We start from the raw sequence: 21951 nt of genomic DNA, 5'->3' as shown, positions 1-21951 counted from the left end.
AGTTGGATCATAATCTGTATTTCTCACTGGGGTAAGAACTGCGTAGAAATCTGCATGGAAATCTTGCTGCATAGAAATCCTTCCTGGAGCCATAAGCTTGTCTGCAGGAAGAAGAATTTGCTAGAGAAGCTGAAAGGAGATTTGGTAAATGCCTTCAAGTACACGAATGCTTGTTAGAGCATGTGGGTTGTCCAATTGACTTCCGTGCTCCATACGGCTGAGTATGTTTAAAAAGAAAACCATTTTAGCACAAATAAATGAAGAGTTGAAAGTGTAATCGTGTATTTTTAAAAATGTTTATTTATTTTTTATTTTTGAGAGAGAGAGCACACGTGTGTGCGTGCCTACGAGAGAGCAGAGAGAGGGAGACAGAGGATCTGAAGTGGGCTGTGTGCTGACAGCAGAGAGCATGATGTGGGGCGTGAACCCATGAACCGTGAGATCATGACCTGAGCCAAAGTCAGATGCTTACCCAACTGAGCCACCCAGGCGCCCCAGTATAATCACATATTTTTAAGATAAAAATACCTAGAATACATAGTCTGGGTTGCCAGGATACTTTTTGGTCCCTATTATTATTCTAATAAGGTCAGCGGTAGTATCTTTCATCTTTCAATGATTCTTGTGCTAAATTAGCAATGTTTCACCTCCCAGTGACTCCACAAGTATCCTTTCCACTTTCCTTCTATAAATAAAATAATCAAGCTATGTCCCAGTTTTATATGATAGCTATAAAATTAGCCTGAAGCTGGGCTGTTTGACACAATAGTCACAGGCCGCTTATGGATGTGGAGTACTTAAAAAGTATGGAGAGTCCAAATTGAGATGTACGGGGGACACCTGGGTGGCTCAGTGGGTTAAGCATCCAGCTTTGGCTCAGGTGATGATCTCATGGTTCGTTAGTTTAAGCCCCATGTCGGGCTCTGTGCTGACAGTATGGAACCTGCTTGGGATCCTCTGTCTCTCCCTCTCCCTGCCTCTCTCTCTCTGTGTCTCAAAAATAAATAAACATTAAAAAAAATTAAAAAAAAAAAACACCAGAGATGGCTGTGGGTGCAAAGCACACGCTGGGGTTTAAGCCTCATCCCCCCCAAGAGATAAGTAAAATATGGCATAGTAAATTTTTAAAAAGTCATTTATTTATTTAGTTTGCTGTTTAGTGCAGAGCCTGACACGGGGCTTGTTCCCATGAACTGTGAGATGATGACCTGAGCTGAAACCAAGAGTTGGATGCTCAAGGAACTGAGACACCCAGGGGTCCCTAGAGATAAGAGTTTAAAGTTAATTCAGCATCCTAAAAGTTACATTCTATAGTTTGTTAATACAGTGATTGGGCCAATGCATCAAAATTAAGCAGAAAAATTTGGAGTTCCAGGGCTGAACAAATCGATTCATCCATCCCTTCAGTAAACATTTGCTGGAGGAAGAGAGAGGGAAGGCATGAGTTCTAGCAGGTTCAGAACTCCCTCCTCACCCATACCATGTGAGTTCCATGGATTTGTAGGCAGATCCAAAAGCAGGGATTTGGGAAATATGAGATGTTCTAGTAGCTGCACATGTTGCCTGATTCATCGTTGTCAGGCTCATGTGGACAGTTTCAAAGGTAACTCTCAGGCATGAAGCTTTCCTTGGTGTTTCCTGCTTTCATAGTCAATAGATAGTAGCATTTCACATTTACGTTAATAATAATGGAAGAATTGGATTTGGGGTTTTTTGGTGTTGAGTTGTATAAATTAATATATTTCTTGGAAAACAATAACTTGAAAGGATATATGCACCCCTATGTTTATTGCAGCAATATTTACAATAGCCAAATTTTGGAAGCAACCCAAGGGGGTCCATAATGACGGTAGATGAATGGATGAAGATGATGTGGTATATATATGTGTGCGTGTGTGTCTGCGTTTGTCTATGTATACACACACACACACACATGCGCACACACACACACCCACACCCACACCCATGAATATTATCCAGCCATGAAAAAGAATGAAATCTTGCCATTTGCAACAACATGGATGGAGCTAAAGAGTATAATGCCAAGCGAGATAAGTCAGAGAAAGACAAATACCATATGATTTCACTCATATGTGGAATTTAAGAAACAAAACAAACTAACAAAGGGAAAAAGAGAGACAAACCAAAAAACCAGGCTCTTAACTATAGAGAACAAATAGCTGGTTACAGAAGGATGGTGGGTGGAGGGATGGGTGAAATAGGTGATGGGGATTAAGAGATTACACTTACCTTGATGAGCATGAGTAATGTATAGAAGTGTTGAATCACTGTATTGTACACCTGAAAGTAATACAACACTATGTTAATCATCCTGGAATTAAAATAAACACACACGCGTGCAAAATAATAATGGAAGAAAAAACAAGATTAGGTAATTCTCTACTTTCTTTGCAGATTTAAATTTTCCTTTTAACGCTTTGTTTTCCAACAGGGAGCATTTCTGGAGGACGCTAATCTTACTTTTCTGGTGCATGATAAATGTTACGCTTGAATGATCAAAGTCTCAAAGTTAACTGGAGGAATTTGAGTCTTCTTGGAGCACATGCAAACTTGAGTTAGCAACAGCCCCAGATGGCCTCAGTTAGAACCTCTGCTCCATAAGCTGTCCAAGAGATAGATCAATAGCCTATAACCCTCCTGGGGTAAGGTTGCCTCATAGAATTTGACCATCCGCTCACTCCTGAGGTTGTTAGGCCAGAAAGACTTCACAATATTAATGAAGGACTCCGGGTGTAGAAATCTGCCATTCATGGTTCCCTTCTCTGTACCCTGAATATTTCAGTATTTCATTAACCCAAACAGTCAGCACCATCCCCTCATGCTGAGATACTCTGAAACCAGCAGGCTTTGTGGGAGATAGACTCAGCAGCATGTGCCCAAGATGGCTGCTCCAGAACAGGATTGGGAAGAACTGGATTGGTTTTACCTTCTCTAATTTTCTGTAAAAGGACAATATATGAGCCTCAGCATGTGCCTAAGAGATGTAGGTGGTTTTAAGCAAACACATACAATAATAATAATTGTAGTAACAGTAGCAAGCAGGTGGTCTCTATTATGAGTCAGGCCGTATTGAAAGATCTTGACTTGTATAACTGATTTAATCCCTTACAACAACTGTTTAAGGTAGGTACAGTTATTATGCTCAGTTTACTGATGAGAAACCTGAGCCACAGAGAGGTTGAAAGTTTGCCCAAGATCACACAGCTTGTAAGTGGCAAAGCCAGGATTCAAAACCAGGCCCTCTGCCTCCACAGTTTATGAGTCATAATGTCATGCAGAAGATTAATTTTATCTATCTAGATATTTAAATTAGTATTGGAAGACTCGAACTGGCTGTTTCTAAATCCTATTTAAAAGAATCCTTTTCTTCCTTCATCATCCCTTATTAGAGACTGACTGGATGGAACCCATTTAGGAATCTTTGGAAATGGAGACTGGTTTTATTCCCAGCTGTGAGGTTATCCAATATGTCCAAATATTGATGTTATATTTGTTTGGTAGTATGGAGTACATAAGACACAATTACATCTTTTTACATCTTAGAGCAGTCCTGTAAGTTAAACATTATTAATCTCAATGTTTTTTTTTTTTTTTAATTTCCTAAATGACCATGCTGAGGCTCAGAAGAGGTACAGAAGGGTCAGTGTTCCCACTGATAGATGGCAGAAGGGGGTCAGCATCCGGTACTGCTATCTTGTGGCCTAGCACTCTACCCTGCACACAATACATTTCTGCTCAGGTTAAGGGGACTCTCTGTCACATTGCAAAGTTAATCTTAAGGCACATGTGTATCAAATCTATTTCTAAAACGAATCTAGAGAAGTTGATGGCAATATGGATTTTCAAGTTTCAATCTGGGAAGATCATTAGGATAATAGAGATTCAGGAAATGTAATTCATCATAGGATTCCAACACTACTGAACGATATGTTTCCCTTCAGTTAAGTGAGGAGAATGGCAAGGCAGGGCCTTGATTTCTGTACCGCATCTTAAAGTTGGGAGGGACCTAAGAGACCATTATCCCACCTTCCACTCATTCCTGGCTAATGGCCTAATTCCTTTTGACAACCTTTCAGATAGCGAAGGTTCTCGTGCCCAGAAGCAGAACCTCCCTGTTGCCCTGTCCCCGCCCCTCCCACTGCCACCTACACTGTTTCCATCTTTCTTACCACGTGGAAGTGCCCAGTGTGGGGCCCAGACAGGCTGAGTGCAGGAGTGTGGTACCCCTAAAACATGCTGGTGCTGTACCCATGATGTCAGCAGGGATGGGGCTTGTGTCATTTGTGATCAACTAGTTAGGTATTTTCTGGACGAGCTGCTGTCATGTGCGGTGAATTTCTCTGAACGTAGATATAGGGATTTCTGTTTATCTCTCTTATGAGTTTGGTTATTCAGCCAGCTGGGATAATTTAGATCCTAGGTTCTATCAGTTCTCTAGCCATTCCTCTTAGAGTGGTTATTAAAAAATGCAGTAAGTATGCCTTCATCTAATACACTGAGAAACAGCTTATCTAGGACAGTGCTAAACTCAGGAGCCCTCTCGCCTGCCACATGGTGATTCACCATTTCATCTACAAAAATATCGTGAAGAATTATGTCACAGGCCTTGTGGAAATCAAAATATTTTTTGGCCTATATTATTTCCCATTCCTGCCTGTGTTGTTACCAACCCAATCAGAGGCAGGGAGAATGTTCTTGCTGATTGTGCTGTTGATCACCTGCTGTTTTTAACTCATCTGATCAATAATCGATTCTCAATTCTTGCTGGAGACTAATGAACAAGCTGATTGATCTTAGAGACAGAGCCAGTTTGGTCGTCTTTTGAACATCAGTATAGCGTCATTCCTTAATATTTGTCCAAGATTGCCAGCAAAGATTTGAGACTGCTTCGGCCACCCTCGGGTTTGACTTGCTCAGACCTGTAGACTTGAATTTCTTGTAAATGCCCAACCAGACAATCTTTCATTATCTTTTGTTCTAAACTCAAGCTTTAGTTAGTGCCGCCTTTCCTAAGTAAAGTTCGTTGACCCCACACATGAAAAAAATGGAAGCTCAAAAGAATTCATTTTGTTTCCTACATGTCTATCACATCATCGACTCTGACCAGCCACTCTTAGTCCTTTCTGTCCATCTTCTGTTATGTGTTGTTTTTTTTTTTTTCTTTCTTAAAGCTTAGTTTATTTGAGCTTCCTGAATAATGTGTGCTGTTTTATTGTATTCATACAAGGTCATGAGTCTTGCCTTCCCATTTTCCATTCTTTAGAAATCTGACCTCATGGGCTTTGCAGATTGCATTGATTTCTCAAGGGCCAGTTACAGATTGCTTAATGACTATGGAAAATTCTTATTTAAAAAATATTTAGGTTGTGCTTCAGTTTGCCCACTTACCTAAAGTTATGGCATAAGGCATCTGCTTATGCAAAGCACTTAGCCCTGAGGAGACCTTAGCTCCAAGGAGCCCGGGAGAATTCCCTTAGGTATCAGTAGCCCATATGAAGACTATAATATACCTTTGGTTTTCAAATGAGTGTACAGATCAGATACACTGATTGTCCCCTTGACGAGCTTCTGAGGCAGGTGGGCAACTCCTAGGGGACCTATCTGGACCTAGCACATGGCTGGAGCCTGGTGAATGCTGGAGAAAAGTGAATGCACAGGGACTTCCCAGAGCTAGAATGTTCTTAAAACAAACAATGGACATCTTTTGTGATACTTCTAGTTACTGGAGCAACTGTTCAACCACATCCAGAGGTTCAGTGGAAATAAAGGTTTCCATAGGTAGGTAGTCAGCATATGGTTTTAGGGTGACAGATAAGGCGATTCAGTCAACCGGCACAGCCGACCCTTGTACAACACAGGTGTGAACTGTGTTGGTCCATTTATGCGTGAGCTTCCCCCCCCCCCCCCAATAAATACAATGCAGTACTAGAAATATATTGCCTCTTCCTGATGATTTTCTGAGTACCATTTTCTTTTCCCTAGCTTACTTTAAGAATCCCGTATATGATATCCCAAACGTGTGAATCAACTGTGTGTAAGGCTTCTGGTCAACAGTAGGCTATTGATAGTTACGTTTTGGGGGAGTCGAAGTTAATACTTAGATTTTCAGCTCTGGGGGGGTTGGGTTGCTGTGCCAATTCCTGTGTTATTCAAGGGTCAACTGTATTAATTCAGAAATTTTTTCGAATGCACCATAGTAGGTTCTGGGGTGTTAATTTTCATAAAGAATCGTATGCACAAATATGATATGAACATTTTTTTAAAGCTCATCTATTGGTAGAGTGCAGTGTAGGTAAGCCCAGTGTAACTTCTAGAAGTGCATCTGGTAAGCCCAGTGTAACTTCTTTGTGGTTCCAAACAAAGTAACTGGTGATAGAGCTCTCATAAATGCCTAATGACTCCTGATTAGCTGGAAACATGGGTTCTTTTTTTGTGCCATTCACTTGCCTATTCAGCGGAAAATAAGCTTCAAATCTTATGTATTGGCCTTTTACAGCTTTTTAGCCAGCACCAACTCCCTCCCAGAGCTCACTGATGCCATGATGCCACCCAGCTTTAGCGGAGACGGGCAGCCCTCACTTCTGGAGTTGATCTAGAAGCCCCAGAGTGGCTAGAAGCCACTTCTGGAGTTGGGCTAGAAGCTCCAGCACCTAGAGTGGAAATCCTAAACTAGTGGCCCGGGGTGGTGCGCCTGCCTTAGGGCCTTAGGGCATCATGAATGCGTTAGATTGTTTGTTGCTCCAGGCCCGTAGCCCTTGTTTTCTTTGGGCCTCATTACCTGCCTGGGAATTGTGGTTGGATCTTTAAACTGTTTTCATGGGAATGCAGATAGGCACAAGCTGGTGAGACCATGCAGGCCCTCAGGGGAGGCTCTGCAGAGTCAGAGGCCATGGGTGTGGGGAGGGGAGCAGGGACCCGCAGCCCCCCATGCCACAGGCAGCTAAGGAAGGACTTCCCACCACACCTCAACAGAGGCCTTTGCAGAGGTCAGCCCCCCTTCAGTTCTGCAATACCTCCCTCCCCTGCCTGCCAGAAATTTGTGTTTTCGTAAGACAGAGCTCCCCCTGAATTCAGATTCCACATTTTCTTAGGAAGTGACACCTCCCCGCCGCCGCCCCCCCCGCCCCAACACACACACACACACACACACACACACACACACACACACACACAAAGGTGAATGGGTTTGCAATCCCTGCTTCAGGAGGTATCACTTTCATACCTCATACACGCGAGGTGTGTTCATTTTCTGTAGTGTTTGACCTAAGACCTGGTTAGTGTCACCTGCGCCTCAGAAACGCCACTTCCTGGGAGAAGTGACGTCATCTGTGTGTTGGGTCTCCTGGCCGTGGGATTCACAGCCCTCCCCTGCCTCTGATAATAAGCTTCGTGCTTGCTCGGGTCCGATCACAGGGGTGAGGTCAGCCCACGTGGCAGGCTTCCAGGGTGTTCTGCTTCCCCTGAGGGGAGACTCAGACTTCCCGGGAGCTCTGGTTTCTCCTTCACTTATCATCTTTCAGTTTTATCTTCGTGGCTGTCTCTTCAGGTAACTCCATCAGTGACTTTCCCCGCCAGCCTCTCCTTGCTGGCCTGAAGTGACCCCCTCAGTGCCTGTTTTCTCCTCTCCCTAGACTTCCTCTGTGAGGTGAGTCCCCACCTGATTCAGAGCCAAGGTGATGGATCTGTAGGCATCACGGGAAAGGACTTGGCCAAGAGCGCTGTGGAAAGGATTCCTCTCGGCTGGGCTGAGAGCCAGACAACTGCTAAGTGCCTCTTAGAGACCTGGGTCCGGGACTCTTGCAGGCCCTGGGAAGAAACACCATGAAGAAGCCACTATCCTCCGCTGTAGTCAGTCTCCTGAGCCAGACAGGCCTGTGTCCAGAGTCTCCCAAGCACATCGGTCCTCAGGCTGTGCCGAAAGCCACCTGATGCCAAGCTTATTTTAATCTCTTCCAAGGTCACTCAAGTCCATATTCCTCAATATAGACCTGGCTTTTGGGGATAAGGCGGAGCTAATTCTTCTGATGACAAAGCATGGCGGAGGGAGGGGGGCCCAGACCTGCCCGTGACGTGCTCCCCTCGGCAGCACGTCTACCAGACCTGTCCGTGAAAGCACACAGGCAGATAGAACTTCTACCTAAGCTGAGAAGGAAGATGTGCAAACATCCAGACATCTTTGTGAAGCGTCTCACATGCTCCAGAACCGGGCAGAGTCCATGTCTGGGAGGATTATCACAGTTTCTGGAAGCTTCGTTGAATCTATGCAACTGGGTGCCATGGTTGTACAATTACAACCTGTGCCCATTAGACTCGGCTGAACTTTACTTTTCATGTTACCTTTGGCTGGCTTTCCCCATCTTGAATCTCCACATGAATGAAACTGACTTTCTGCTTCGGTCACGGGAGAAGAGACTTCAGCTCAGCTCCTGTATTTCTTCTCTTTCCCCATAAAGTTATATGAACCTACTGCTCTCTTTTTCAGCTCTTTCCCCCTGAGAGGAGCTTGCTGCCTGGAGGACAGATCGTACCTTATGACCCAGTTCACTTTAGCCCAGAAGCTGAATAGGGATGATATGACAAAGTCAGGGTGAACAAACACTGGGATTGATCCCAGGGGAAGCATGCCGAAGTCAGAATGAGCAAATAAGGGACTGACCCCTCTGAGTCTCAGCGGGGCACCCAAACCCCCACTGTGGTTTGAACACACTCTGGGGGCGGGAAGCCCACGTCTGCAGTCACCTGTCGAGGTCACCATTGATTAAATGGGAGGGCTGATCCTGGCCTGGCATGACACCCTTTCCTTATAAGGGCCTTGTACTCTCCAGAATACTGGACTCGAAGGGCAATCCAGGTCCCACTGTGGGACTTAACTATATTTGGAGCAAATGTTTGGAGTGTTGTTGTTTGTTTTATTTGTCTGGTGAAGGTCCTCTTTAGATTGTATCAGATGGCACTGTCCTGATGCTTGTTTTCTTCCTTCCTTTCCCTTAGGCTTAAAAAAACAAAAAACAAACACCAAGCACATGTTTGTGTCCAGCCCTGAGTTTGGTAGCACGGGTGGTGCTGAGTGGATTAGGTGGAGTTCTCCCCCAGCCCTCAGCTAGAGCGGGGCCCCCACTCATTCTACACGCCTCCGTCCATCATACAGAGCACTCGCAACCCTGTTATATGGAGATGTCCTGTTCGTCACTGTGAGGTACAAATTCCAAAAGTCACAGACCATATCTGAATCAGGCAAGATGACGTATGGCCACAAGTGACAGTAACCAAAGGAAGGGCCCCCAGAACAAGATGGCAGCGTTGCTTCTAGGCGCGTGTAAATCAAGGGCCTGCGAGGCTGCTGAGGACTCACTCTAAGGGGTTTGCAGGGTCAGGGCTCCTTCCCGTCATTGCCACACCCTTTTGGTGGTGGCTCCCATGGTCCAAAGTGGAGTAGGGTCAGGAGTTGTCCTATAAACCCGCCGGCAAATAGTACTGCACTCTGCCTCGGGGCCTCTACCCTCCACAGCTCCCCTGCCAGCTCTCAGTTCCTATCAAAACTACCCAACCCAATGGGCCACCTGAAAGAACAGAAAAATTCGTCTCAAACGGTACTGGGCCTGTGTCAGGACTGAGACCATCGTGCATTTGCCTGTCTCCTCTAAGTTGCCAGACCAACAGCCTGAAGGAGGCAGAGGAACAGCCACCCCAAAGCAGTGGGCGGCTTCCTCGCCCCGGCCTGACTTAGTGGGCCCCCACCCTTCTGAGGGTCTGAACGCTCCCAGTGCCATCTCTGCACGTAGCTCTGCCTGGCACCGAGGAGGAAGCGGCCTGACCGGGGCCACGCCTTAGGAAATAACCTCAGAGTGTGGCTCTGTGTTGAAAATTAAAGGGAAACTGTGCATACAGAGTCTAGTCCCAGCTCTGATGAAGAAACTAACTGGGAGAGAAGACTAAAGCAAACTTTCCAAAGAAAACGCGACTTCAAAATGCTCCATGACAAAAAACAAGCAAGGGGCCCCTAGGTGGCTCAGTCCGTTGAGCGTCCGACATCAAAGGACCTTGTGGCTTTGGGGGCCAAAGGGAACAAATCAAATAGGCCTCATCCAGAATGGTTGAGTCCTAAACAGGAGAAAAAAGGCATAGAGATTTAGTACTTAGATTGCACAGTTGTTGCATAGAAAAATGCTAAGAAGAAATTTGGTGCTGCTTTTCAGCTGCTGAAACAATGCCTTCTGGGCTCCTTTGAGAAGTATGAAGCTGAGACATCTTGTTAATTTTCATCCTTTACACCAGCACGATGTGGTTCGAGAACCCAGCTTACACTCACATGCGTGGCCTCATTTTGTGTTGTCATTACCCTCACATAGATGGGGAAACTGAGGCTCAGAGAGGTCACTGCTTTCCCACGGTGTTGGCAAAGTTAGGGCTGGCATTGTTGTATCCTGGGCATGGCCCAGTTTGTGGGGCCTGCCCACTTCTCCACCATTGCCTCATCTCTCAGAAATACGAAGCAGGCTCTTTCCTGCCTCCCTGACTCAGCTCCTGTTTTCTCCTCCTGGACACTGTTCCTCCACACATGCTTTCTTCACCCCTTGGCTGGCGCTCAACCTTCAGGACACAGCCTGGGCCTCCTGACCTCACACTCTCCCCTGGGGTGGTTCAGAGTGGCCACGTCCTTTTTTATGGCCCTTCCCGTATTCTGGTGTTACGTGCTTGTCTCTCCCATTAGTCTGTAAATGCTTTGGGGTCTTTTCTCCTGCCATAAATGTTAACTCATCCTTGAAAAATAATTTCTGTCACCTCATCTCTTATTTAAGACCTGTGATTCCAGTGTTCAGGCAGGATTCAAGCCACTACCACTCTCTCAATACAGCTCTTCAAGAAAAACAAATGACCCATAAGCCAGCACTAAAATTGTGCTGAGGTTGATACATGAACTGAAAAGTAGAAAATATTTTGCCTTAATTAGAAACCTTGTTGCAGGGGCGCCTGGGTGGCTCAGTCAGTTAAGCATCCAACTTCAGCTCAGGTCATGATCTCATAGTTTGTGGGTTTGAGCCCCGTGTCAGGCCCTGTGCTGACACCTCGGAGCGTGGAGCCTGCTTTGGATTCTGTGTCTCCCTCTCTCCTCTCCCCGCCCCCCCCCCCGCCCCCGCGACTGGCACTCTGTGTTCCTCTCTCAAAAATAAATAAACATTAAAAAAAAGAAAGAAAGAGAGAGAAAAGAAATCTTATTGCAAAGATTTGGTAGGAGGGAGAGATGGAGCTTATCATCCGTTGTATTGAAACCAGATCTATTTACAGCATTAATAGAGGGAATTCACAGCAATAGTTACCATAAAGAATGTTTTAAATAACATATACTGGGAAGAGACATATTTAAAATCAAAGAAAAATTTGTATGCTGGTTTAGCCACTGTATTTTTTTTTTCAAATATTTATTTATCTTTGAGAGAGAGTGCGCGCAGGAGAGAGAGAGAGGGAGAGAGAGAATCTCAAGAGGCTCCCAGTCAGTGCAGAGCTCCATGTGGGGCTCAGTCCCAGAAACTGTGAGTTCATGACCTGAGCTGAGATCAAGAGTTGGTTGCTGACCTAACTAAGCCACCCAGGTGCCCCTGTTTTAGCCACTTAAAAAAAAAAAGTCTGCACCCCCCTTCCCGGGTGGGAACTTGTTCTAATGTGGTGTCTAGATCAAGGTCAACAAGGAAAATGTTAGATCCTGGGCTAGGTGCCCACCCAAAGGGAAGAGAACACATCGTCATGTGGGGCCGGGTTGCTCTTTCTCCATTCTGAATGTGACGCTTCTGTCATTGTACATTGATGTCATCTTTCCCCAAGTGAGCAAAACTCCCACGGACAAATGAATTTGCAAATCAAACCCGACTCAATTAAACAAAGTTCACCAGCTTTATTTTTAATGCACTACATGGACCTATCAGAACCCACCTGCTTCACAAATGTGTGCCTGCCATCCTTGTGTGCTGACCTTGAGAACCTTCTGTGGTTCTTGCTAATTGTTAGTACAGTGCTTCTGAAGCACACACACAAACACGAGTTGCTTTTTATTGCAGAGAACTTCAGAGCATGTTAAAACAGTGGTTTTCATTGGTTAAAAACACTTAATGAGTTTTCAGTGGGGAGGAGAAGGCCACACTCCCCAAACGTATTTAACCACAATCCTCCTTTCTTGTGCCTCCCGTTCCCAGAGCCCTTTCCTAGAATGATTTCTAGACCTGTCTGTAACTTCACAGGGGGGTGGCCTGTCTTTCAAACAAAATGGACACAAGCTCAGGGCAGCAGCGAGGTTCAGTGGATAGAGTGTTGGAGGCAAACACGCTTGGGATTCACCTCTCAAGTGTGGCACTTACTTGCTTGAAAGATTTGAGGGGAGTTGAAAAAAAATCGCTCTAAGGCTTGGTTCTTTCCTTGACGGAAGAGTTGATGATGATATGAATCTCATAGGGTTGTGATAATGAATAAGGTAATTATGTGTAAAGCTCCTTGCATAGAATTCTGATTGTAGTTCTTCGAGTGACTACAAGGTGATTCGATTAGATTATACCAGTGAGTCAAAGACATTAGATGTCAAGTTGTTCTTTCTGAAGTTTTGCTCCTTTTATTCAAAGTTGTCTCCTTTTAATAAAATCTGTGATTATTTTTGAATCAAAAAAATTTTTTTAGTATCAAACTCTTTAAAGTAGGGATGTGTCTCATTGGTTTTGTATAGTCTGGCCATTGGTAGTTAATACGTGTTTATTACATTTAATCGAAAGTGTTTATGTCAAAATGAATTTGGATGGCTGTTCTGTTAGTTATTAGGTGACAGAGAATATTAGTATATTTTTATTTTATCCATTTGTTTATTTATTTATTTATTTTGGGAGAGAGAGAGAGAGCATGCATGGGGGGGAGAGGAGCAGAGGGAGGAGAGAGAAAGAGAGAGAGAGAGAGAGAGAGAGAGAGAGAGAGAGAGAGAGAGAGAATCCTAAGCAGGTTCCACACTTAACACAGAGCCTGACACGAGGTTCAATCTCACAACCCTGGGATCATGATCTGAGTGAAAATCAAGAGTTGGATGCTCAACTGACTAAACCACCCAGGCACCCCAATACATTTTTTAAAAACAACATCCAGTCGGATTCTCATTAGTTGCGGTGTAGTGATATTTTGCGGCTTTACCACAATCACTGAATTAGCGAATACTGACCCATTTGTTCTAGAGAAAATACAGGGTTAAGTTTCTGTGAGCCTCTGGTCATAGCATTTCTGTCATCGGATCAGTGCACAACCTTGTTTTCCGTGTGTTTCTGCTTAAAGGGACTTCTGTAATACGTATTGTTGATTCATTAACATTGGACTCATGGCCAACAGCGCTGATACTCCTGCCCAAACAAAGCTTATCTATGTGGCACATGTTTTCTCCGTAAGGCCATCACAGCCTCTGTGCCTGTGAACAGTGGACTTCACACTTCGGGGCTGATTTTAAATAGCGATATCACCAACAATAAGCAGAAATGCAAAGACATGGCACTAAACAGACCGTTAAGAGGACATGTGTACATGGTACAGAAGCTGAGACGGAAGGCGGAATGTCCCCTTGATCTGCCTCAGCTGGGAATGTTCACGTCGGGCACCTCAGATCCACAAATGACTGTGAACGCACTGCCAAGTGTTGATTATGCAGTTATGCGTGCATTTTAGCAAGGTGAATTTGCAAATATGGATCCCGCTAAAAGCGAGGATCAACCCGTATTCTGTTTTGTCAATTTAAATGTGCAGGTACGCACTGATTTTCTACCACCCACTGACCATCGCTGCAGCCGTCTGTGGGGCTGTCAGTCACGGAGGAGCCTTCGGGGTTTGTAACAGGAGGGAAGCTGGAGCTCAGGCCATGGACCCCCACACCCGCCCCCAACGGGCGACGCAGGTGGCCTTGCTCCTTTGTGTGCATTTACTTTCCTCCCTGCCCAGAGCTCACCCCGGCAGCTGTTGTTTCTCTGGGATCCCATGATTGAGAAGCCCTGGCCCAAAAAAGCCCAAATGAGTCCTTTTTTTCAGTTGTTTTATTGGGGGAGGGGGATTGGAGAAGAGAAACTGTCCCTCCCCCCCCAGAGTGGGTGTGGCAGCTGGTGTGCTGAGGGCCAGCTGCCCAGGAAGGAGAGAGGTCAGGAGCAGCCGTTAACTGCCAGTCCAGTTCGAATTAGTCCTCATGAAGCAAATTACAGTGTTTAGAAAAGAATTTCTTCTCCGAGAGGTCTGGCTTCCGTTTGCTCCCTGCCGGAGGAGATCTGCTGTGAAAGCTCCGGGCACGAGTTACCGAGTGCACACTAAGGCCCAGTAGCCTCGCGTGGGCCTCCTGCCTGCCCTCGCTCAGCTGTGACTCAGTTTCCCAGGCTGCTGTGGGCAGCAGCTCGCCCTCCACGTGGGGCGGGGGTGGGGACAGCAGGGATGCTGTGTTTGGAGGATGAAGCCAGGTGCCAGGTTTGCCCGTAGTTTTACGCACTTAAACACAGTACGGCCCTGTTGTGCTGTTCATTTTCTTTTTAGGGCTCTCTTCCCCCAGCAGTTTTGAGAGGCGATACTTTGTTGTGTTTGTTTCTTTTGTTTTTTAAAACATACATTTTCATGGTGAATTGCAAATCATTAAAGTAGGGAACACCGCCTCAGCCCAGAGGGTAAGAAGGTTGAGCTTTCAGAGAGAAGCCTGGAGATTGGGGGTGGGGGTGGTCCTCAGAGCCACGTAAGCCAGGACCAGGGCCGGCCAGACCACGCCTACTTCCCCAATGTGCCCTCTTGTCACAGATGAACAAAGCCGGACACTGGTTAAAGTGGAAAGGACCAATTTTAATCAGTAACGTACTGTCACAAAAGGGAAGGGTCCAGTGTGACGTGCACGAACTTTGGTTTGTGCAGAGGTGACTGACTGGGTGTTTTAAAGGGAGAATGAGGGGTTGGAGAGGGGGGTGAGCAGGGGCTCAGGACAGTCAGGGCAGTGAAAACTTACAAATAGCTGGAGGGGGGTCGATCCATGTGAAACCCCTCCCCCCCAAACCAACGCTGGAGACGGGAGCCCTATCGTCAGATGTCCTCTGGAAGAAATGGTCAGTTCTTTTGGAAGCCTTGCGTTTTCTCCGGCAAGCACTTTAAGGGGGGGCTAGAGTCATCTCAGGGATGCAGCCTTGAGTATGTTAATGTTTGTTCAAGTCTTTACAGGCCAAGCTGGGGGTGTCACTGAGCAGAGGGCTTAGAGGAGCCTGGCTAGCGTTTGATCAAGGAGAGAATGTTTCACCTCTGAGAGGGTCTCGGGCTAGCCAAGGCACCACGAGAGGTGATACTTTGAAGGCAGCACCAGTGGCACTTTGGGCTTTTAAGCACAAACCGTAAGCCCATGACAGTAGCACCAGTTGTGGAAGGTTAATAATAGAAAACAGTTATTGAAGACTTAATACTGCCAGGCGCTGTTCTTAATTTTTTTTTTAATGTTTATGTATTTTTGAGAGAGAGCAAGAGAGAGACAGAGCGTGAGTGGAGGGGCAGAGAGAGAGGGAGACACAGAATCTGAAGCAGGCTCCAGGCTCTGAGCTGTCAGCACAGAGCCCGATGCGGGGCTCAAATCCATGAACTGGGAGATCATGACCTGAACCAAAGTTGTACATTTAACCAAATGAGCCACTGAGGCTCCCTGATAGTGTTCTTAAAAAAAAAAAAATTTTTTTTTAATGTTTTTATTTATTTTTGAGAGAGAGAGAGAGAGAGAGCGAGCATGAGTGGGAGAGGGGCAGAGAGAGGGAGACACAGAATCCGAAGCAGGCTCCAGGCTCTGAGCTGTCAGCACAGAGCCCGACGCGGGGCTCGAACCCACGGACTGTGAGATCATGACCTGAGCCGAAGTTGGATGCTTAACTGACTGAGCCACCCAGGCACCCCTGCCAGGCACTGTTCTAACCACTTTCCATGATCTATAGGCTCATTTAATCCTTCCTTTCCACCCAACAACCCTCCCAGATAGGTGCTATTATTCTACCCAGTTGGCAGATAAGGACACTGAGGCAGAGAGTGTTAAGTCAGATGTAAGCCCACAGTTAATACAACTAGTAGGTGGGGAACCAGCTCAGACAGGCAGCCTGTGCTCCCAGCCCCACACAATTCTGCCGAATTACAGGCAAGCGTCTTCAGGTAACGCCTCGGGTTTTTAGGATTCTAGACTCAGAGGTCAAGAGCAGCACATAAGCATCCTGCGTGAACTCCTGGAGGAGCTCTGCATCCCCTGCCTCGGGGGACAAGATGTCTGCCAGACAGGCCTCTGTTCTCATGGAATTGCCCTCTTGGGAAGGGTGGAAATGGGCAAGAAACAGGCAGAAAGCATCAGAGGTGCTCCGTGGACTCAGGTGCCGGAGAAATCACCATTCGGAGCATGGTGGGAGTGGGTGGGGGCAGAGGTTGGGTAGTTGGAGATAAATAGGAAAAGTGTCTTTAAAGAGATAGCATTGAGATGAGTCTAGAAGAGTGGTCCTCAAAATTAGTTCGCACCCTCTCAACCACCTGCAGCCAAGGTTAGTCAGGACACTGGCCGCGGCCGTGGGCACTAAAATCACATCTTCTCTTGGGTGGGGGTCCTTTCCCACCCTCTGGCCTTTATCCCTGCCTGCTTTCCCCTCAGGGGACCCAGAAGTGTGAGTGAGGGATCAATTGTCCGGTGAGGGAGTAGGTTCCAGATATGTCGCTGCAGATGGGGGCAGCGCAGTCAGCTTAGGCCTGTTCACACACTCCTGGCCTTGACGTGAGGATTTCTGAGTGCCTCACCTTGGCCCAGTCACTAGCGTGGGCGGGCCTTGATGTTTTCACCTTCCCATAGTTAAAAGGGGAAAGGTCGGGGCGCCTGGGTGGCTCAGTTGGTTAAGCGGCCAACTTTGGCTCAGGTGATGATCTCGGTTTGTGAGTTCGAGCCCTGCGTCGGGCTCTGTGAGTTCAGAGCCTGGAGCCTACTTCAAATTCTCTGTCGCCCCCTCTCTCTACCTCTCCCCTGCTGGCACTCTGTGTCTGTCTCTCAATAATAAATAAACGTTAAAAGAAAGTTTGTTTTTTTTTTTAAAAAGGGGGAAAGGTCACCATGAACATTTGGCACTAAAAACACATTTGGAATAGTCTTTGAATTTAGGCTTGCATTTAAGTTCTTTGTGGCTTGCCTGGCTTTTTGGTTTTGTTTTTTAAAGCACCATGATTCAGACCAATGAGTCCACCTTGAATCTTGACCGCCCCTGAGAAAAGTCGCAGTGACCGTGTGAGAGGCACGCACAGGCCCAGCCCCAGGAAGCACGAGCTGCCTGTGGGTTGGAGGTCCTGGGTTGGGCCAGGGCACTGTCCCGCCCTGCATCCGGGGACCTCTTCGGGGGTACTCGGTTGGGAGAGGGGTGTTTTATAGTCAAGCTGTTTTGTTGGTTTTTTTTTTTTCCTCATAAGTCCCATCTCTGCTGCTCACCTCCACCCTCCAAGAGAGAGAGGCCCAATTCTTTACTCTTCAGAAAACCCAGAAAATGTTGTAATAAAGTCATAATAGATCCCATGGCTCTTTAGGGTCGTGAGTTTACAGGCAGTTGGTGCTAGCTCTCTGGTGTGATTTATTCTTCAGCCTCTCTGCTCTTCTGCTGCGGGGGGAGAGAGAGTATTAATAACCTGTCATGCAAAAATTTGGCAGTGGTATAAAAATAATCCTTTACTACGTGTTTTTCTTCGCTGACCTCTGCTGCTAAAGTAAATGAGTAACGTAAAGTGTCCCTTCTTTACCATTGAAATGTTACTGTTAATTTGATTTTCTCTCTCTCTTTTGTCTTCATGTGAGAATAAAGCTAGTGAAAAGTAACCGTGACAGTTTTCTACCTATCAGTTCACCAGCACCTGCCAAGAAATACACAGATCCTGTCATGGGTGGGCTCTGGGGAAGAAGTGTGGGTGCCAGCTTTGACACGGGAAGGGGTTTTGTGTTGTGTTGCGTGTGCGTATTGTGTTTGTGTTACTTTCAGGGTAGCTTACTTACCTCTCAAGACTTTACCTGCTTATGTGTTTATTTTATTATTTTATGTTAAGTTCTGTTATTGTACTCTTTTTTTATGTTTTTCTTTTTTTTAATGTTTATTTGTTTGAGGGGGGGGGGGGAGAGGAGGGGAGGGGCAGAGAGAGAGGGAGACACAGAATCGGAAGCAGGCACCAGACTCCAGGCTTTGAGCTGTCAGCACAAAGCCTGACACGGGGCTTGAACTCACGAACTGAGAGATCATGACCTGAATCAAAGTTGGACGCTTAACCGACTGAGCCACCTGGGCGCCCCTGTTATTGCACTCTTTTATATATAGGCAGGAGGCTCTGGTTACATGCTGTGGCATAGGATATATCGATAGGATGCTTTCCTCTGCAAGCAACTGAAAACCCAGATCAAACTGGCATTAGCAGTAAAGAGAATTTATTGGCTTCTGTTGCTGAAAAATCCAGGGGCAGATGGCTTTCAGGGTAGGGTTGATCCAGCCATTTCACAGTGTTACCACAAATCTGGTTTCTTTTCTTCTACTGGCTCTGCCTCTGCAATGGTTGGCTTTAAACCAAGAGTGGACCTCCTCCTGAAGTCCTAAGATGGCTGGAAGTGGCTTTTGGGGTCATATAGTTAAGTGTTCACATCCAGAAGAGAGTCTCAGGAAAGGTCTTTGTCTCTGCATCCTCCAAAAGGTCTTCCTTAGGTCGTGTGCCTGTCAGTGGAGTCAGGAAGATACAGTACACTGATTGGCTTAACCTCAGTCACCCTATGCATATCTATATAGGGGGGTAGAGTCAGCTTCCCCAGAAGTGCAGGGTCCCTAGTTATAGATATTTTTGGGAAAGGAGGGAAGTGTGTGATGCTGGAAAAGCCGCCAACGAATGTTAAGTACATATGGCTTATCAATCCCTGACGTATGAACAAATACATAGCGTTCATTGTTGTTGTTCTGGATGTTTCAACTGATAAACACTGGTCCTAGAAATATGTCATTGAAAGCAGGGCCCTATGTATTTTTCTCTCAGTTCCCCCGTCTGGATCCCTTGTTTTCCTGGCCATACAGGAGAAGGCTTGTCAGAAGGAGGTCAGGTCGGGGAGCTCCTTCCTGCCGTCCCAGAATCTGAAACGGGAGGGAGGGAGGAAGCACAGAAAAGCACATTATTAACGCATCCAATAAAATACAGTTCAAGAAAAGAATTTGTATTGCTTGCAACTTTATTCATAAAGAAACAGGTTCAATGAAACCAAAATGTCATAAGAAACATGCCTGCTTAATTTGTTAATTTCCCACACTGTGGACTTTCCTCGTCGCAGTTCCACAGCCCCTCCTCCCCCATGCCACATCCTTGCTCAAATCCTCTCCTTTCCAGTGAGCAATAAAGAAATGACCTGTAACCTCTCCTCCTCTGTCTCCAGTGGGCAGTTTGCAGTCGTGAAGAAATGCCGGGAGAAAAGCACTGGTCTGCAATATGCCGCCAAGTTTATCAAGAAGAGGAGGACGAAATCCAGCCGGCGGGGCGTGAGCCGCGAGGACATCGAGCGGGAGGTCAGCATCCTGAAGGAGATCCAGCACCCCAACGTCATCACCCTCCATGAGGTTTATGAGAATAAGACGGACGTCATCCTCATTTTAGAACTGTGAGTGCCGCCTTCGTGGCTGTGGCTGGGCCGAGGAGGCATGGGGTGGGGATCAGAGTGGGTCGAGGTCAGCCCTTGGCGTCCCTGCAGCTGGACAGCCGGGGGGCGAGCGCTGAGCCTCAGGAAATAACTCCGCTTTGCCTAGTTCGAGAACAAGCGTGAACCGCCTGCCCTGAGGCCTGGCTGGGGTTTCCTAGAATGATGCTGAAGAGCAGCTGCCGTGAATGTGGTCCTGCCCGACTTGCAAAGAGGCCCCCAAATCTTGGGGCTCCTCTTCCTGTGTCATGAGGCCATCCGTCTGCTGAGTTTTATGATAAACTTTAAGCTTATGTTCTTTTTCTCCTCTCGCTGTTCCTCTGCCTTCCCTCTGTTTTTCTACTTCTCTTCCACCTCCCTTGATTTTAACCCCCCACCCCCATTTTCAGCTGTTGGAATTGTCAACACTGATTGTATAAAAGGGTAAAATTGAGCCAGAGGTGATTATAGGACTTGTTTTTAAAGCATTTTGCTTATTTTCTTAGGCAGGCCCTGCCTGTAGGAAACTGATCTCAGCCTGTTGTTCTGTGTTGTATCTGTCTGTTCCCAGGCCCCTGCTTGAGGGCCCCACTCCTCTCCTGCTGAAGAGACAGGCTGGAGGAGGCAGGGGTGGGGGGTAGGAAGCTCTCTAAGAGAGCCTGGCTGGGAATGCCTCTGATGTTTCTGGGCTGCTCCCATGGAGGTGAGGGCAGGAGCCATGGATGGAGCAGAAGACAAAGGGACAAACAGTCCTGGGTGGTTCTCAGGGATGCCAGGTTCCACTCGTTTCCTGGGTCCTCCCGAATTCACATCTGCCCTGGGCCAGCCAAACAGCTCCCCTTGTTTGCAGACCAGTTAGGGCTAGGAGGCGATTTCTAGACCAGAAGGGATGGAAGGAAAGAGGTTTATGGAGGGCCCAGCCTAGCCCTGAGGGCACCATACTCTAGGCTCCCCGGGCTTTGCCATCAGAGGGGCCTGGGGCTGCCCACAGATTCTCATCTGTCTCTGGTGTAGGGGCACTGTATTTTAGTGGGTCTGAGCAGCAACTTTCTTAACTAGAAATTGGGGTTACTAATAGCTCTCTCAGCAGGGTCTTGAGGAAATACGAGAGTTAAGAATTTGACAATACTCAGCACAGTGAGCCGTGAACATGTTTCCTTCCTTCTGTTCAAACAGAAGATCCCAACCTCTGCCCTAGAGACATTTGGGGCTGGATAATTCTGTTTCAGGGGCTTGCCCTGTGCATTGTAAGGTGTTTAGCCGCATCTCTGGTATCTGCCCAGTAGATGCCAGTAGCACCCTGCCCACTGTCTGTGACAACTAAACCCACCTGCACACAATGCCACATGTCTCCTAGGGGACAAAATATCCCCCTTCTCTCCATGGAAAACTCCTGCTTTAAGGAAGAGCAGGGCCTTAAGAATATAGGGGATTAAGGGGCCCTGCTGGGGACAGCAGAGAAGAGAGGAGTCAGGGTGTAATCCTCGCTGCAGTTTCGTGTGGTGACTCTCGAGAACTAGACGGAACTGAGATCAAAATCCAGGCCAGTCCTTGACCATCCATAAGCCTGCATTTCCTCTCTTTAGGCTGTTGTAAGAGACCATGAATACAAAATTCCTGGGGGGAAAAAGACATTACAAATCACAGCTGTTTTGCCTTTTCAGAGAATTCCAAGGTTGTATGCAGTGACTCAGGAATGTGTCTTATCTTCTCTATACACTGAACTGTTGACTGCTGGCTGAACCCCTCTGGCTCCCACCTGCCCGTGCACATTCTGGATTCAGCCTGACCCCATCCCATAGACATTTCCCGTTAGGTCCATTTATCCTATGCATAAATTGGGTGATATATAGGTATTTTTTTTTTTTTTTTTACCATTTGATTTTCACAATTTAAAAAATCTCGTAACGGTAAATTTGATGTCGGGGGAGGGTTGTGGAAGTTAACACATGTTTAGATTTGTGTAACCACCACCCAAATCAGGATTCAACACAGTCCCATTACCCCGCAGGCTTCCTTGTCTTACTCCTATAGAGTCACACACACCTTCCGCCCCCCTACCTCCTGGCCACCGCTGAGCTCTTCTGTCTTTTCAAACGTGTCCCATAAATAGAATTGGACAATATTCAGTCTTTTGAGACTTCTTTCACTCAGCACATTACTTTTCAGTTTCATACATGGGTGCTTTGCTCTCTTTTACTGCCGAGTGGTATTCTGCGTGGATGCTTGTCTGTCCATTTACCCCCGGAAGAACATTTGGGTTGTTGCTG

At 46.6% G+C, this 21951-nt stretch overlaps 1 protein-coding gene across 6 annotated transcripts in view; it reads left to right on the top strand.

Annotated features, from left to right (window-relative positions):
• Positions 1-21951, top strand: part of DAPK1 (death associated protein kinase 1) — a 186263-nt gene that overhangs the window by 77545 nt on the left and 86767 nt on the right. For all 6 annotated transcript variants that reach the window (XM_040450258.1, XM_040450255.1, XM_040450259.1 and 3 more), the window contains exon 3: positions 19445-19666. In XM_040450258.1, the coding sequence (XP_040306192.1) occupies positions 19445-19666 (222 nt within the window). The remainder of the gene's footprint in view (positions 1-19444; positions 19667-21951) is intronic.

This window comes from Herpailurus yagouaroundi, unplaced genomic scaffold, assembly GCF_014898765.1.
Source record: "Herpailurus yagouaroundi ecotype Mexico unplaced genomic scaffold, PumYag 201, whole genome shotgun sequence".
NCBI classification, from domain to species: Eukaryota; Metazoa; Chordata; class Mammalia; order Carnivora; family Felidae; genus Herpailurus; species Herpailurus yagouaroundi.
The sequence above is the reverse complement of the archived record's forward strand: the minus strand, read 5'-3'. Positions and strand labels throughout refer to the sequence as shown.